Below are 18,047 nucleotides of genomic sequence, written 5' to 3' on the forward strand. Positions count from 1 at the left end.
GGCCCCACAGCTTCTCCCCACTCATTCTACAAAGCAGCACCCCTAAAGTCAATTCTAAAATCTAGTAAATATATAAATACACCTACACAACCTGTTCTGACTGCAGGGCTTTGGATGCTCTCTTAAAGCAGACAGGGATAAATTAGACACTGTGCTGCAGTGTTTGTAACAAAGTAATTAAAATACACACCTTCAACAGTGGTTTTGTCCCCTAGGCTGGGGAGGAAACCAAGAGTGAACCCCAACTCAGCCCCAGGGACAGCACCAACAGCCTCTCTACTTCCACACACTTAAAAGTCAAGCTAAGGCAAGGAAGAAGGTTGAACAATTTGTTTACTGAAACTGCTCAGGCATTAAAATTGATCACTTAATTAAATTTAGTCTTAAGTTACACTAACATGAATTTGATTAATTGAACCAGTAAGGAAGCTATAACTAATTGCTAATTAGATACCCCACCAATACACGACAGTAATTACTTCATCAACACACAAATCACAAAGTCCTGACTTTGAAGAAGCATCTGCTTGGATGTTGCAACTATTCCAATAATCATTTAGCTCAGGTTTAATCTATTTTTAAATTCAGGAAGATTTCTCCAAGTTTAAGGATTTTCTTTCCTATGCTGCTGGATAAATTAGTTGAACATGAGCAATAAAATGAATGCAAACTGACTACAAGAAAAGGCTTCAGACAGCACCTTCTGAAGCCTCCAACAGCCAAGAGGTTCACAGGGTGTCTGCTCACAGAAATGAGGGAATTAATAGCAATTTGCCAAGGCTTTTCAAGGTTTAAAACTCTGGAATGACAAGAAACATGACAGGAAAACAAAGCTCCCTCCATCCATCCAAGGTCCATTCCCAAATCCAAGGAAGAGTGTCTGAGACAGACAGAGAGGTCAAACAGGGTAGAGATGAATTCCTCACTCATAAAAAAAATAGGTAGATTATTATAACAGAAATGAAGACAAAAAACCCACCAAAGTTATAGAGATCTTGTTCTGATCACACCACAAAGACAGATAAAATGTCACCTACCATGAACTGGTTTTAGCTGTTTAGAAAGACTGTCCCTACCCCCACAAAACCCCAACTCAAAGTTATTCAAAATTTAATTTTGAAAAAAAATTAAGAGAAATTAATCTCTAATGCTTTTTCAAAGAGTGAAATAAAGGTCCACAAGCACCAAGCTGGAAGTGTCAGGAATGGATTTCACTTCACAAAATTTAACAAGAACATCCTTAACTCAACTGCAATACCAGCCCTTCAGTGGACAGATCTGCACAGTTGCAGCTTTTCTTCTCCTGTGAAACTGGTGTGTCAAAAGAAAACAGCATTTCATGAGTTTTATAACTCAAATAAAAGCAAACATTGACAGTCTAAGAAAGAGAAGGGAGACAGGGAAAGAACAGCTCCTCTGATGTCTCACCTACTCCACAGAATTTACTCCAGAGTATCTCTGTTCATCAAACCTCACCTTTACCAGGAAAAGCAGTAATTCAAGTGCAAAGTGGCACTTACTTGGACACAAAAGCTTTCTTTCAAATTCTTACATGAGTCGGGAACAAGTCAGGAAAAAAGGGAATGAAAAATAAGAAGCACTTCACAAAGTCTTGTTCCCCATCCCAGTGAGCAAAGCACAGGAGAAGCTGCTGTGGTGCTGACATGGTTCATTTTCAGGAGGAATTAAAAAGGCAGTAACAGGCAAATGCATAAAGGTAAGACATGCAGAACCACATCCTGTCAGAATTAAAAGACTTTTATCTCAGTGTCTCCAGGCTATGTCATGCCACATGGCATAAAAATCCATGGAAAATACCAATTTGGATGTTTTCTGCACAACTATCTCTCCCCTAGTAATAGCAAAAAATAAAAAAAATGTGTCAAGTGTTCAGTTTCTTCTGAACATCTCCTAGTTCTTCAATTATCTGCATTTAATTTTCCCCTCAGTATCACTAAAGGGACTTGAGTACAGGGTGAGGAATGAAGGGATTGAATGTAAAAGTGGTATTTGAATTAGATGTTGTGGGAAAGGAAAAATACTTGCTCCCTGAGTGTCTCCCATCACGTTAATTCCTCACAGGGGATCTAATCCCTCACAAACACAGCTCCAGCAGACTGGCACCTGCACAGGGGCTGCAGGAATCCAAGCTGACAGCAGTGAGGGTGAGCAGCAGCACTGTCAGCACGATGCCATGTTGCTGTGCCACATGTGTGCCTGCAGACACCACCCCAGGGCATTGCTGTGACATGTGCTGGGAAGCTGGGTCAGCACAGGATCACCAGATCACAGACTATTCTGAGCTGGAAGGGACCCTCAAGGATCATCAAGTCCAACTCTTAAGTCAATGGCCCACAGAGGGGATTGAACCCATGACCTTGGCATTATTACAGCCAAGTTTTAACCAACTGAGCTGATCTCAGGGTCTGCAGCACAACACAGGGGTGAGGACCAGCTCGTGGGTGTGGCCCTCCTGCAGCCAGTCGAGGTGTTGGATGGATGAAGCCCTCACTGGTGTCAGGATATTGCTGCCCGGGGCTCAGCGGGGCAGGGAGGTTGGGACCACCCTGCAGGAACCATCTCCACTGAGAGGTGTGAAGGCCTGCAGAAGGTGTCCCCATTGCTCAGCAGCTTCCAGCTCTGAGAGACAACATTTATCTACATTAAATCTATCTACAATATTTACCTACAACTTCAAGGTTTGAAGGCAGAGATGAACTGACCTGGTAATTGTTTTGGTTTTGTGACAGCCTCAGTTGACTCGAAGATGTGAAATGAGGAGAGAAGGTGCTCCTGGCGGCGCTGGCGCTGCCGTACATGGCGCTGGCTGAGGTGTGCAGGGAGGTCCGTGCGGGCAGGTGGTAGTCTCTGCTGTGGTAGAGGGCACCGTCCGGCAGGTCCCTGGCACAGCTGCCGCTCCGCGCGGGCGCCAACACGGCCGCGCCGTGGCTGTCGGCCCGGGCAGAGCCCTCGCAGTACCTGTGGCAGCCGTGCAGCTGTGCCCCCATGGATGCCAGCTCCTCCTCCCTGGCGTACTCCTGCTCCACGTCGCCCGTCTCCATGGCGATGGACAGGCAGCTGCCCTGGGCACAGGGCTGCCGGTGCCCCGCGCCGCGCGGCGGCTGCTCCGCCACGGCCAGCGAGAACACCTCGCGGATCTCCAGGTTCTGGGTGCTGCAGGCGGGCTCCCTGCCCTGTGCCCGCTGCCCGTGGGGCACGTGCTGCTCGGGCCTGGGCAGCCTGTGGCAGCCCACGGGCTCCGCCTTGCAGGGCCGGTGGCAGATCAGGGGCTTCTGAGGTAACACCAGCTCCGCCGCCTGCACCGAGGAGCCGCCGAAGCCCTTCTTGGCGTGGCCGTAGATGGTGTTGGCAGAGTTAAGCACGCTGGTCTGCCTGGAGAGAATGATGGTCTTCTCCCCGACCAAGAGGGAAGCGTTCTTGCAGTGGGGCACCTGCCGGCCCAGAGGGATGTGCTGCTGCGGGAACTCGGCGTCGCCCTTGCCCGGCAGCCGCGGCATGGAGGCCTTGTGGAGCTCGGCCACGGCGGTGCCGGCGTGCTTGGCGGGTGCCTGCCTGCCCGAGGAGCTGCCAGGGCTGTAAATGCCAGTCACTATCACGTCGTTGTTGGCAGAGGCCCAGGAGGATTGCTGGCTGTGGGACCGGGCGATGTTGACCACGCTGCGCACGGCTGCGTCGGGGGGCACTGAGGGCATGGCGGGGGCAGCCCCGGGGGGGGGCCCGCCGGACTCCACCGCGCTCTTGCTGCTCATCTTCCGCCTCTTGTTGCCAACCCACGTCTGCAAACACAACCAAAGCACAGAGCAAGGCACTCAACATGCCCAACGGGCGGGCAATGCCACCGACAGGCAGGTCTGAGCCAAGTTAGGTGTGCAAGGTGAGACCTACGTTTGCAAATATGTCAGTCACCTGCAGATTATGCAGCATCTCACCAATACAGAGTGGAAATCCAGATCTGATCAATACAGGGTGGAATTCCAGGTACAGAGTGGAAATCCAGGCCTGATCAATATAGGGTGGAAATCCAGATGTGATCAATCCAAGGTAGAAATCCAGGTCTGATCACAAGGTGGAAATCCAAGCCTGATCAATACAGGGTGGAAATCCAGGTCTGATCGATACAGGGTGGAAATCCAGGTCTGATTGATACATGTGGAAATCCAGATCTGACCAATACAGAGTGGAAATCCAGATCTGACCAATACAGAGTGGAAATCCAGGTCTAATTGATACATGTGGAAATCCAGATCTGACCAATACAGGGTGGAAATCCAGGTCTGATTGATACATGTGGAAATCCAAGCCTGATCGATACAGGGTGGAAATCCAGATCTGACCAATACAGGGTGGAAATCCAGATCTGACCAATACAGGGTGGAAATCCAGATCTGACCAATACAGGGTGGAAATCCAGGTCTGACCAATACAGGGTGGAAATCCAGGTCTGACCAATACAGGGTGGAAATCCAGGTCTGACCAATACAGGGTGGAAATCCAGGCCTGACCAAATCAGGGTGGAAATCCAGGCCTGATCAATACAGGGTGGAAATCCAGGCCTGACCAAATCAGGGTGCAAATCCAGGCCTGATCAATAAAGGGTGGAAATCCAGGCTGCTCCTGCTTGGGATCCACACCCCAATACACAGGAAAAGTCTCAATCCAAAGCCCCAGTTTCTCAAAAATCCTGAGCCTGTGTCATGCCTTCTCTTCCAAAGTTACCCTCAAGATTTATTTCACTGACACTGCTGTGACCAATTCCCCCAAATTTAAGTTTTTAATGTTTAGCACCTTGGGATGCAGAGCCATCACTCTGGTATGGAGCTCAACTTTTGTAACCCAGTAACAGAGATGTGACCTTCAAATCTGCCTTGAACAGAAGCTGCCAATTCTGGAATTCAGAGCAGAGGAAGAAAAAGAAGAAAACAATTTTGTGAAGCATCCAGACCTATGGACTAATTCCTCCTCTGCCAGCTGCACAAATCAAGATCTGATGCCAAAACCTGCTTTGGAGAGACACTGATAGACAAGATTAGGACTAGAAGGATCAGATTCCAACAGAGGTTTGCCAGTATGGACATCCCTGACAGCAACAATGACAGTACAGGGGTTTGTGTAATGGGTAGCAGAGGAAAAGATATTTGAAAAATGTGGGTACTGTGGCAGTTGGGCACAGGTTAAAATGTGCTGTGGCTTGAAGCAGATGGGAAAGTCAGTCAAACCTGACAAAATCTGAGGCATGATTTGTTACATGCAGTAAAATCTGAGTTACCAGTGAAAACATTTTTCTCCTCAAAACCAAATTTAAATTGAGAAATTACAGCCAAAGATCTCAAGTTATTTTCCTTTACGACATAAAACAGATATAGAAGATCAAATTTTGATTTTTTTAATCTCTGCTCAGTAGCAAACTTTCAAGACAGAAATTAAAATTGAATGGAGACACTGCAAATTTTGGACCAGGAAAAGAGATTTCACCCCTAACTTTTCCAACTGTAGAAAACAGAAGACTGAAGTTTTTCCTCATGGTTTTCCTGAAAATAAATGCTCTCTAAGAAATGCAAATACCTTACTAGCACTGCTGGTAAAATACAGTTTCATGAGACAGCACAAGGTGGATTTGCCACTGCTGAGAGTCCCCTTCTCCTGGCCATGTCTCCAGTTTTGACTCCACCATTTATCCAAAACATCCACCTGAACTCCCCCAAAAGGCTTAAAAGTAGATTGGCAAAGCAAAAAAAAGAACAGAGGCTTGGGTAAGGTTAGGAAATCACCTGGGTTACTCTGAAACCAAGTAATGCCAGACATGATGAGCACAAGCAGGAACAGAGAAGGAAAAGAGTTTCCCAGGTGGGAGAATGGAAAGGGTAGAAACACTCCTCAAATTTCCTAATTTTGCAAGGGAGAATATAATTTTATGTATAGCAGTAATAAAACCTGTAGAGGGTTACAACAAATCATAAATAGGAAAATAGGACTTTTCTTCCTTCCAACCCAGCTCAAGCTTGGAAAGACTCCAGAAATCCTGATTCTGGGAAAGAATGCATTGATGGAGCCATGATGTTTGAATGGTAAGTTGTATTTAGGGAATTCATTCATGTTCCTGTTACAATCCTATCTGCAAGTGCCAGCTGTGAGCCAAGGGCACTTTGCTGGGTGTTGTACAAAGGAGAACTGGTCACTGACCAGGAGTTTTATAAGGAAAAATGGAAAAAGGAAAGAAAGGGGATTAATAGAGGCAGGAAGGAGGGGTGTGAAGAAGAGAAAGGTGAGATCATGCTGAAATATGACAAATGCAGGACAAACACTGGGGCTGTTTCAATGGCACTTCACAAGGAGGAAAAAGTTTTAAGTGTTGCAAATCAGGGCTCAGTAAGGGAATAAAACTCAAGGAAAAGGCCATGATACTTTACTGCAGGAAGGGAAACTGAGAGGACAAGGAAATCTGGAGAGTAGGATGGAGGGCAGAGACTGGCTGCCTCCTCCAGGACATTCAATCAGCACAGAAATAGCAAAGCAGGCCCTGGGTGCACCATCAGCACCCAGATTCCTGTTACAGTCTCCCTGCTCCAGGAGCTCAGCCCCTGGCTGACTGTCACAGCTCCCCAACACCAAGAGCTCAGAGGGAAAGTTTTACTGTTTTCAGAGTATTCTGAAGGAGGGGAATCCAGGTTGTTGTTGGCAATATACCACTGGTACACCAATTAAAACCAGCCAGCCTGGCCTCATCCTCCCTCCCCAGTGCCAGTGCTGCAGCAGCTCGAGGCAGCTCCACTGCCCTGTTGTTTTTTCAGCTACTGCTCCATGATCTATTTCTGCTCTCAGTCAAGAGCCATTTTCTTGTCTAGTGTTTCACAAAGGGATTATTATTCCCCTGCCCATGGAATTCACAGACTTTGGAAGAGCTCCTGTTAGCACTAGTGGCACTCTTGTTTTACAAGAAAAGAATGTCCTCACTGTAAATAGCCAGGAGGGACCACAATATTTATGCCTGTGATGTGGAATTACAAGAGTGACAGAGAAAGAAACAGTTCCAGGATTATTCCCCCAAATACATGAGGTTATGGAAACTTCTTGAGCTGAAGAATAGTTTCTTAATAACACGACCTGCTTTGATAAAATATGTTGCACAAAGTTTCTAGAGGGGAAACTGATTTGTAATTTATTAAATACTAATTCAATAAAACCCAAAAGACAAAAATTACTCCTTGTGCAACCCAGGCCCCTGCTAAATCCAACCATCACATGAAGGCATTTCAGTGAAAACAAACAAAAATGAACATGTCACACACACACTGAAGCCTCATTTAAGGCAATGATGGAGTTCAGAGATTTCAGACCCTTACAGATACTTCATGTAAAGAAATGAATGAGTATCAATGAAACAAATTTGGAAGGCCTCAGCACTTACCCTGACCACACTGAAGTCCAGTTTAGTTTCTTGTGCACACTGTAGTATGAGCTGAAAGCAATTTTTACTTTGATTTGTCATTCCATTTTCATAATAACGCTGCAATATCCTTTGTTGCTCTACAGTAAATACAGAACGCAGATTCATCTGAAACAAAAGAAGTCACTCTGAAAGTTGGAATAAAAACTGCAATACCTGCAGAATACACAGGCTCTTATTTACACCTGTGATAATACAAGGCTTGACATGTTTTCTCTACAGTCTTTTACCACCAGTTCTTTTACTTACTGTCCCAAACCACCCCTGTTACAGTCAGCATTAGTGATTCCTTTGTGACACACTCAAGCTGAGCAGGTGAATTATGTCTGCAGCAACACTGACAGCTTTTCATAAATAAATAAATACTACATTGTGTTGTTTAAGTCCATGAGGCTCTAGTTTGAAAGAAAGTTTCTCCCTTAGAAAAAGGAAAATAAAGGCATTAGGCAAAGCAGAGTAACATCAGCAGATCTAATACCAGCAGGTTTCTCCTCACCTACCAAAAAAAAGAGACAAAATCTGAGATAAAATAAAGGTGAGTTTTTGACACGAGTAAAGTTTCCACCATCTCCAAGTTCAGCTTTGTATCCACTAAGCTTTTTCTGAAATTTCTGAATGAAAAGAGGAGGGGGGGGCAGACCTAATCTTTGCACAAGAATTGCTTTCTAATATAGAGCAAATAAAATTATTAAGGGCTCAAAAGCTTGAGCAGACACCCAACTGCTTTCATCTTGTTCTCCAAGATGATTATACTACATAATGGTAATAGGTGTTAGAGTTCAACAAGCCTGTATAAAGAAAAGATTAATATCTAGAATTTGGAATAAAATGCTTCTAGGCCAGAGTTTTGACTTCAGAGTTTACTCTCCTCTCTATGTCAACAGACAACAGGAAAATCAATTTGTAAAAACTACTGTTTCTTTGAAATAGTAGTTAAAACAGAAGATGATTTTTCAATCACATCTTTGAGCTCTGTTCCCAACTCTTATTCACCCTCTCAATCCAGTGCATTATTAAATGCAGCACCACAAATCAGGCTTTGCCTGAGTTCTGCTCCCCCAGAGCAGGTATTCAGTCACAGCCAGAGCTGGGCAAAGGAGACTGGCTCTGAATAATCTGCTCTTTAAAGAAATTTATAGCAAGTAACAGAGGAGACAATTATTAGTCCATTAACAAATCAATAAAGTTCATAATAATCTACTTTATAATGCTGGGAGCTGCCTTCAGATCCCCCACGTGGATACACACCATGAGTGATTTATGTCACCTCCACGGAACATGCAGGAGTTAATTTTGTGACTCCTTGTCCTCCTGCACCCCTGGCAGGACCCAACTTCCCCTTCTGTCTCTCCTCTTTCAGCACCTGTGGTCCTGTCCTGTTCAGCTGAGCTCAGTTCCCACAAATGACCTCATCAGAAACAGTTCTGGGCCTTCCATGTTTCCAGATCCACCTGTGTCATCCCAAAGCTCAGCAGGTCCATACACAGGCTCAGCACATCATGCTCAGCTCACCAACTGCAATGAAGACTTTTCCAACTGCAAGATGAATTTTTAGGGCCAGCCCCAATGACCTGGGAGGGCAGACCTGTGTCAGGCCCTTGGCAGGCTGCTGAATTATGTGCATTTCTGGAACCAAGGGCACTTCTGTGTTAAAATACTTTCATTGTTGCATTTGACATCTGTAATTCAGACAAAGACAGGGTGGAGCATTTTGATTAAATCACTTGAACTTCAGATAAAGTGCAGGACAGGCTCTGCCCAGCTGTGCTGCAGCCCTGGGCTGGTTTGAGAACTCATTTTGCAGTGTATTTTAATCACTGGTCACACTCCTCAGCCCCCTGTGCCCTGAGCCCAGCTCAGCACAGCTCAGGCATCTCTGAGAGCCCGTCAGAAATGATCCACATAAACAGATCACAGGGTCCTACAGACACAGTCATGGCAGCTGAGTCACAACTGGAGTTTACAGTCCAACATCTAAGCCTTCAAATAAGCAGGTGAGAATTTAATAAAGCTTTCTGTGCCTTGGATACACTGAATCCTAAATCAGCAGACAGTTCTGTACCCTTTCCCACTGATTTCACACCAGAGTGGAGGACATTTGCCAATATTCTCTCTAAGTTCACTGACATTATGTCACCTCTGAAGTCCAGATGGAAATCAGTTTGCTTTCAGCAGTTCTTAAGTGCTTATTTTGAATATCTAAACCAGCACCCTGTGTTGAATAAACCACTTACTGGATGTTTGGAAGCTCCATTAGAACACCCAAAAATGTCCAAAGCCATCATGTTAATCCATGAAGAGCTGTCCTTACAGGCAACAAGGGCTGCTCACACCTGGGAATTTACCTGCATGGAGCACTCAAACCTCTGTAAGAACACAATGTTACTGTCCCTGAGACAAATTAATCCAGGCTATATTCATCAAAGGATTTCACTGGTTATTATTTTAGGAAGTATTAGCATCAGTTTGCATAGTTAGAACAAGATATTAACTCTTACATTTTCTTTAACATGGCAAATAACTTCCAAAGTGCTAAAATTACTGAACAGGAAGGCAGTCCCATCAGTACCAAGGGAATCAACAAGTCCCTCTCCTTTATCATAGACTGTTACTCAAAACAACCTCAGTATCTCCTAAGGAAATAAACTCCTTTTCCCCACTTCCTACACAGCACTCGATTATCCTCAGGATTTCTCACCTTTGTCTCGAACCTCAGACTCCAAGTTAGAAATCCACATGGATTTTTATCCTAATTTCATTTTGTTCTTGACTTGCCAAGCTCAGCAAACTTGCATGTGAGCTCTGGGGGAGCCGGATGTCCAGCGGGTTGGCAACACATGGGCACTGGAAAGAGAGTTGGTTACAGAAAAGAACTCTGTGAAATTTCATAAAAATCAGGCAAAGCATTATGCAAACAAATTCCATCAATGTAAGCTGTATTTTCACTTCAATAAAACACAGAGGTGGCAAAGCAGTACCTGCCTGTTCTAACAAAACAAAGCAGCCTTGGCCAAGTGCTTTGCAGTCCTGATGGTGCAGACAACAATCTATGGCAAGTGGCAAAGCAGGTTCCTCCAATTACTGCCTTCACCCCTGCTCAGTGACATCTTGGAACCCTCACTTTGGTGGTGTCCCACTCCTCAACCCACTGTGAACCCAAGAGCATGAAGATGATTCTCTTCATTCCTTCTCTGAACTGAATAGAATCATAGAATCATAGAATGGATTGGGTTGGAAAAGACCTCCCAGATCAGCAAGTCCAACCCTTGATCCAACCCCACTGTGATCACCAGCCCAGGGCACCGAGTGCCCTGGGCTGGTGATCACAGTGGGGTTGGATCAAGACGTGGTGGATTCTCACTCAGTGCCACATCCACAGAATCACAGAATCCATTGGGTTGGAAAAGACCTCCAAGATCATCAAGTCCAACCTTTGGTCCAACTCCAGTCCCTTTACCAGATCATGGCACTCAGTGCCACGGCCAATCTCAGTTTAAAAACCTCCAGGGATGGGGAATCCACCCCCTCTCTGGGCAGCCCATTCCAATCCCTGAGCACTCTCTCTGCAAAGAATTTCTTTCTGATCTCCAACTTAAATTTCCCCTGGCAGATTTTAAGTCCGTGCCCCCTTGTCCTATTGCTGAGTGCCTAATTAAAAGTTGTGTACTAATCATAGTTGTGTACTAATCATAGTTGTGGTTTAGGAGATGCAAATGTAGCCCAAGTGTTGTGTCAGGGCCTGTGACACACGGGAGGTCTCGAGATGCTCTGACAGGCTCAGAGGTGACAACTCTGTGCCCTCCATTGCCCCAGGGGTGACCCCAAAGACACCCTGTGACCATCACAGCGGCTGCTCCTCAGGGGACCTTGAGGTTGCTTCTACAGCCAAACGTTTGAGGTTTCTTTGGCTGTTTGAGCAGCTTTCCCCCAGCATCCACCTTGTGCCCTTCCATGGGGAGACTGAGCATGAGTGGGAAGAGGAGACTTTGCAGAGTTTGCTGAGCATTCCCAGCAGGGAGCAGGTACTCAGTGTACCATCCCACAGGGTGTGCTGCAATGCCCACTCCTTCCACCCCAGTTACTTTATTATCCAACAGCCAGAATTCAGGAATCTCTCCAGGGAGACCTGGAGAGGCCAGGTCATTCATTTTTAGCAACTCATGGAAACAACTCGATGTCAAGGAGTACCACAAAAGAAAGAACAACTAAAAGAAAATGGGAATAATCATGTAATCAAATAATTCAAGAGTTACTTAGCTGTTCTGGAATGACTTGAGAGATCTAGGAGGGGGAAAGGGGAAAAAAATAAAAACCAAAAAGCATAAGAAGGAAAGAAAAGTCTGCCCACAAGTAGAGCTGTATAATCTTAGTGTCCAAAAGTCTCTAAATATCGACTGCTGAACCAAATAAACATTTACAAAGTAAAACTCTACAGAATACTACACTAATAGTAATTAATTTGAAAATAGGAAATAAAAACTCAAAGACACTACTATACTTTCAAACAGCAACAAAAAATAGTCTTGGGTGTGAAATAAATAATAAATAATTCACTCAGAGTACAAGCCACCACAAAGTATAAAAATCTTCATAGTATAAAACATTATAAAACTGTCAGGGATTAATACAGAGGGATAAAGGGAACAAGCAGTTTCTGAGAGTTTTCTTTTTTAACTTCAGCACCAAACAAGCATTTATTTATTAAAAAGTCATCTTATAAAGCCCATTTCTGTTTCAGTCTGTCCGTCCATAAAAGGTACAACAAGAAAATCAGCACACTCCTCAATTTATCTATTTTGTTCCCTCCACAGATCTCCAGTGGTAAAAACCAACAAGTCTCTGTGCCACTATAAACCTGAGACAGAACTGGAAGTGTGGTAAGAAATCCAATATAAACAAAACAAGTAGTGACACTATTCCCCCAGCTTTAGAAACCTGAACTGAAACCACTTCATTCACTTCCTGTGGCTGCCAAAAACTCACCATTTTTGCACATCCCCAGTGGAAAGAAAACAACCACCCAACCCTCCAGCGTGTGGATGCACATCCAGCAACAACGTTTAATTATGTGAATTTGCAGGTTGGTGCCTCTTCCTGCACAGGCCAAACCAGTTACAGGCACGCACTCCCAGTGCCCTGGCTGGGGCTGACGGGTGGGTGAGTGCAGTGCACAGCCCAGCTGGTAAAACTGCTTGGAAATATCCGTGACTCGCAGCAGAATTGCTCCCCTCTCCACTAAGTACAGCGTTTGGAGGGTTGTGTTACAGTCCTACCTATAAAATGCAGCCCTTTATTAGGGACAAATTAGACAGCCCTCAGTAACTTAATAACATAATAGCCCATGACCACAACTCTGCAGGTTTTGCATCCCCATCCCACTTTACTGATGCAAATGAGCCTCCTGACTGCAGCTGAATTAGCCACATGTTTTAAATAAGGCATGTCTGTGTTTGTCCAACCTGTGCCAGGAAAAAGCACCTCCCACCAGCCCAGGGTGCTCCAAGCCCTGTCCAGCCTGGCCTTGGGCACTTCCAGGGATGGGGCAGCCACACATGGGTTTAAGAGGTGGAAGGACAGAAAGGCTGGGGTGGGAAAGGACCTCTGGACATCACCCAGTCCAACCTCTCTGCCCAGGCAGGGTCACCTGGGGCAGGTGACACAGGAATGGTCCAAGTGGGTCTGGAATGTCTCCAGGAGGGTCTGGAATGTCTCCAGAGAGGGAGACTCCACACCCTCCCTGGGCAGCTGTTCCAGGCTCTGCAACCTCCATGGAAAGAGGCTCTTCCTCAGGTTGAGGTGGAACTTGTCGTGTTTTAGTTTATGGCCATTGGTGCTCATCCTGTCACTGGGCACCACTGACAGGAGCCTGGCACTGCCCTCCTGGCATCCCCTGGAGATCTTTAAAGGAAAGGGTGTCAGGCTTTGGAAGGGGCTGCCCAGGGAGGTCTGGAGTGCCCACCCTGGAGGTGCCCAAGGAAGGACTTGGTGGCACTCAGTGCTCTGGGCTGGGGGACAAGGTGGGCACAGGTGATCAATGGTGGGTTTGATGATCTCTCGGCACTGTTTTCCACCCTAAATGACTCTATGGTCCTGTGAGTGAAGCACAGGGGACTAAGGGGGATTGAGGAGAATGGAGAGGAACTGAGGGGAACAGAGAAGAACTCAAGGGGTCTGAAGGGAACTGAGGGGGTCTGAGGAGAGGTGAGAAAGTCTGAGGAGGACTGAGAATAGAGGGTGTCTTAGGGAGTCTGACGAGGTCTGAGTGGGACTGAGGGGCTCAGAGGAGCTCTGAGTGGGCCTGCGGGGCTCAGAGGAGCTCCGAGTGGGCCTGCGGGGCTCAGAGGAGCTCCGAGTGGGACTGCGGGGCTCAGAGGAGCTCCGAGTGGGACTGCGGGGCTCAGAGGAGCTCCGAGTGGGACTGCGGGGCTCTGAGTGGGACTGCGGGGCTCTGAGTGGGACTGAGTGGGACTGCGGGGCTCTGAGCTGCTCTGAGTGAGACTGCGGGGCTCTGAGTGGGACTGCGGGGCTCTGAGTGGGACTGCGGGGCTCTGAGTGGGCCTGGGGGGCTCTGAGGAGCTCTGAGTGGGCCTGGGGGGCTCTGAGGAGCTCTGAGTGGGCCTGGGGGGCTCTGAGGAGCTCTGAGTGGGCCTGGGGGGCTCTGAGCTGCTCTGAGTGAGACTGCGGGGCTCTGAGAAGCTCTGAGTGGGCCTGGGGGGCGCTGAGCAGGTCTGAGGGGCTCCGAGGAGCTCCAAGGGTCTCTGTTCGGGACACCCGCCCCGCTCCCTGCCTCGCAGGGCTCTGCGGGGGGGGGGCCGAGGCTCCGCTGCCCGGCCCGGCGCGCAGGCGCAGTGCGGCCCGGCGAGCGCAGGCGCGCGCGCACGCGCGGTGCGGCGCTGGCGGCGGGTCCCGGCGCGTGCCCGGCGCGCCCCCCCCGCTGTGTGTGTATGGGGGGTGGGGGGGGGGCTCATTGGCGCCTGCGCGCGCCGGGCGGGGCCGCGCCCGCGATCCCGCGCACAGCCCGGCCCAGCCCAGCCCAGCCCATCCCCCCCGCGGGCCGGGCCGGGCACCGGCACCGGCAGCAGCATCAGCAGCATCGGCAGCAGCAGCAGCAGCATCACCATCATGGGCACGGCCGGCAGCGCCGCCCGCTCCCCGCCCGCCCCCCCCGCGGGGAGCCCCACGCGCTTACCGTGCCGCGCGGGGCCGGCGCGGGGGCTCCGGGCTCGGCCGGGCTCGCCTGGGTCGGTCCCGGCGTCACACAATGAAATCAGCGGCCCCGATCATTAATTCTCATCATGATCGTGACGTGCGCGCAGACAGCGGCCAATGGCGCGCTGCGATCAGCGCGGCCCGTGCCCGCCCGCCCCTCCGCCCCGCGGGAGCGCGCACGGGAGCGCGGCCCGCCGGCCCCGCCGCTGGGGCACGGCGCTGGGACGCGGACCCGCGGGCACCGGCACCGGCACTGCACACCGGGGCACGGCCGGCACGGGCACGGCCAGGACGCGGCTCCACTGCCCACTGCCCGCACCCAAGGCCGCACTGACCGCAGAGCTGGCCCTCAGAGCACTGCCCACAGCTCCGGCCGCACTGCCCACAGGACTGGCCGCACTGCCCACACCATAGTGTCCACCTCACACTGCCCACACCAGTGACCACCCTGCAGTGTCCACCTCACACTGCCCACACCAGTGACCACCCTGCAGTGTCCACCCCACACTGCCCACACCAGTGTCCACCTCACACTGCCCACACCAGTGACCACCCTGCAGTGTCCACCCCACACTGTCCCCACCAATGCCCACCCCACAGTGCCCACCCCAGAGTGTCCACCCCACACTGCCCACACCAGTGTCCACCCCACACTGCCCACACCAATGTCCACCCCACACTGTCCACCCCGCACTGCCCACAGCTCCGGCCACACTGCCCACAGGTCTGGCCGCACTGCCCACATCACACCAGTGTCCACCCTGCTGTGTCCACCCCGCACTGCCCACCCCACAGTGTCCACCCCACACTGCCCACCCCACACTGCCCACCCAGCACAGCCCACCCCACACTGCCCACCCCACACTGCCCACCCCACACTGCCCACAGCCCCGGCCACACTGACCGCCCTGCCCTGACCCCGACCCCCGGGACCCCCCTCATCCCCTCCAGAGGCTGTGCCGCCGAAACGATCCCTGAGGGCCCAGGGAGAGGGAAGGAGTCTGAAATCCACACAAATACCTCCCAAGGGTGCCAGGGCAGTGCCAGGCTCCTTTCAGTGGTGCCCAGTGACAGGATGAGCACCAATGGCCATAAATTAAACATGGTAAGTTCCACCTCAACATGAGGAAGAGCCTCTTCCATGGAGGTGGCAGAGCCTGGAACAGCTGCCCAGGGAGGGTGTGGAGTCTCCTTGTCTGGAGACATTCCAGACCCACCTGGAGACATCCCAGACCCCCCTGGACCATTCCTGTGTCACCTACCCCAGGTGACCCTGCCTGGGCAGAGAGGTTGGACTGGGTGATGTCCAGAGATCCCTTCCCATCCCAGCCATCCTGGGACTCAGGGAATGGCCGGCTCCGTGACCCCACCAGGCAGTGCCGCCTGGGCACACAAGGAGATGTGTGTGGGGAAGCCTGAAAAGCCCCACGAAGGACCAGGGTTTCAGTTGCACGAACATTATGGCACTCCAGGAATAAACTTTTTGTTGCTTGAGGTGGGTATGTTTGGCCTGGGAAGGGAGGAAATGCCAGTCTGTCCAGGTGGGCAGCACAGGGCAGGTACCCCACGGGGCTGGACACCTCCTCAGTGCCATGGTTGGAGCTGGGGATGGTACAAGCACAACACAAACCACATGGATTCTCCTTACAGAGGTCCAGGCACGACCAGATGCACAGTGCCAGCCCCCTCCAGGCTCCGTTCCCTTCCAAAGGAAACACTCCTCAACAAACAAGGGGGAATACCAAAATGCTCACCCACCCTGCTGGATTGTGTGATAGAAATCATGTAAAATCATCACTTACTGCCTCAGAAATGCCAATACTGCTCACCCATCCTGCTGGACTGTCTGATAGAAATCACAGAAAATCAGAAATGGAAAATCAGAAATTAGAGAGAGTGCTGATACTGTTCACCCCCCCTGCTTGATTGTGTGATAGAAATCATGTAAAATCATCATTTACTGCTCAGAAATGAGCAGGAATGTCAATACTGCTCACTTATCCTGCTGGATTGTGTGATAGAAATCATGGAAAATCATCATTTACTGCTCAGAAATGAGCAGGAATGTCAATACTGCTCACTTATCCTGCTGGACTGTCTGATAGAAATCATGGAAAATCATCATTTACTGCTCAGAAATGAGCAGGAATGTCAATACTGCTCACTTATCCTGCTGAATTGTGTGAGAGAAATCATGGAAAATCAGAAATGGAAAATCAGAAATGAGAGGGAGTGCTGATACTGCTCACCCATCCTGCTGGATTGTGTGAGAGAAATCATGGAAAATCATCATTTACTGGCTCAGAAATGAGCAGGAATGCTGATAGTGCTCACCCATCCTGCTGGATTGTGTGATAGGAATCATAGAAAATCAATACTACTCACACATCCTGCGGGATCATGTGATAGAAATCATGTAAAATCATCATTTACTGGCACAGAAATGAGCAGGAATGCCAATACTGCTCCCCCACCCTCTGGATTGTGTGATAGAAATCATATAAAATCATCATTTACTGTCTCAGCTGTAGGAGTACTGAGAAGTCTGATTCAGATTTGAGACTTCACAGTGTTAATTATAAAGCCTCTGGTCACCCCATATCCCTCTTCCAAATAGTTTCCTTTTTAAATTACATTGTTAAAATCTTGACCAGGCAATTAATTTTGTGCAGTGCTTTAATCAGAACTATTGGTAAATATTTTTGCAGGACTGGAATAAAAGAATTGCTGCTGGTTCTTCATGGACAGGGACACAGGTCAGTGTCTACATTTATTTTAAAATTTTAATAAGTTATTTACATTGTTTAAATTTTTTAACACTTGTGAACTAGTGGGTGGCAGCCCCCAGTGGGGTTGGATCAGATGCAGTAGGAAACACTCTGAATTTAGTAACAGGATTTTAGGGTTAGTCCATGTGTTTAAACCCTAAATCTTCTGTTGTGCTGCTTCATCTCCTACATGTGTTCCCTTCCTCTGTGTGCCATCAACACTCTGCCTGTAAAAATTACACAGAGCAACCATAAAACCTCTACACCATCACTTTAATGAAAAATATTGGTCTGGAATTAGCTGTGGGATTGTGGGATGATTCCTGAGAAATTTGGTGTGTTTTCTTCTCACATTATCAGGGGCTGGGGAAACAAAGATGGTGAGAGAGTCGCTCTAAAATCCTTTGAAAAAGATACAGTGGAGTCTGATAAAATACAGCTTATTAAACTCCTTTAAAATGCTGAATAATAGAAAGTGATATTTCAAGGGCTGTAATTTGACTAACAATGTCTCAAAGGTGCTTTTTCTATAGTTGTTATCAAAAAGCTCATAGCATCATTCTCAAAGGAGACACGAGCTGTGTATTTAAGTTGTCAAAAAAAAC

General features: G+C 48.5%; 1 protein-coding gene across 3 annotated transcripts in view; it reads right to left on the reverse strand.

Annotated features, from left to right (window-relative positions):
- The window catches only part of HDX (highly divergent homeobox), a 40,980-nt gene extending 26,226 nt beyond the window's left edge, over positions 1-14,754 (reverse strand). For 2 of the 3 annotated variants that reach the window (XM_071569441.1, XM_071569443.1), the window contains exons 1-3: positions 9,700-9,905; positions 7,427-7,573; positions 2,724-3,797 (exon numbers count right to left, since the gene is read on the reverse strand). In XM_071569441.1, the coding sequence (XP_071425542.1) occupies positions 2,724-3,797; positions 7,427-7,573; positions 9,700-9,750 (1,272 nt within the window). In that variant the 5' untranslated portion in view covers positions 9,751-9,905. Of the gene's footprint in view, positions 1-2,723; positions 3,798-7,426; positions 7,574-9,699; positions 9,906-10,163; positions 10,310-14,654 lie in introns of those variants that run through there. The other variant, XM_071569442.1, reaches the window with a different exon arrangement.
- Between the last annotated feature and the right edge of the window lie 3,293 nt (positions 14,755-18,047).

Source organism: Pithys albifrons, chromosome 14, assembly GCF_047495875.1.
Source record: "Pithys albifrons albifrons isolate INPA30051 chromosome 14, PitAlb_v1, whole genome shotgun sequence".
Lineage (NCBI taxonomy): Eukaryota > Metazoa > Chordata > Aves > Passeriformes > Thamnophilidae > Pithys > Pithys albifrons.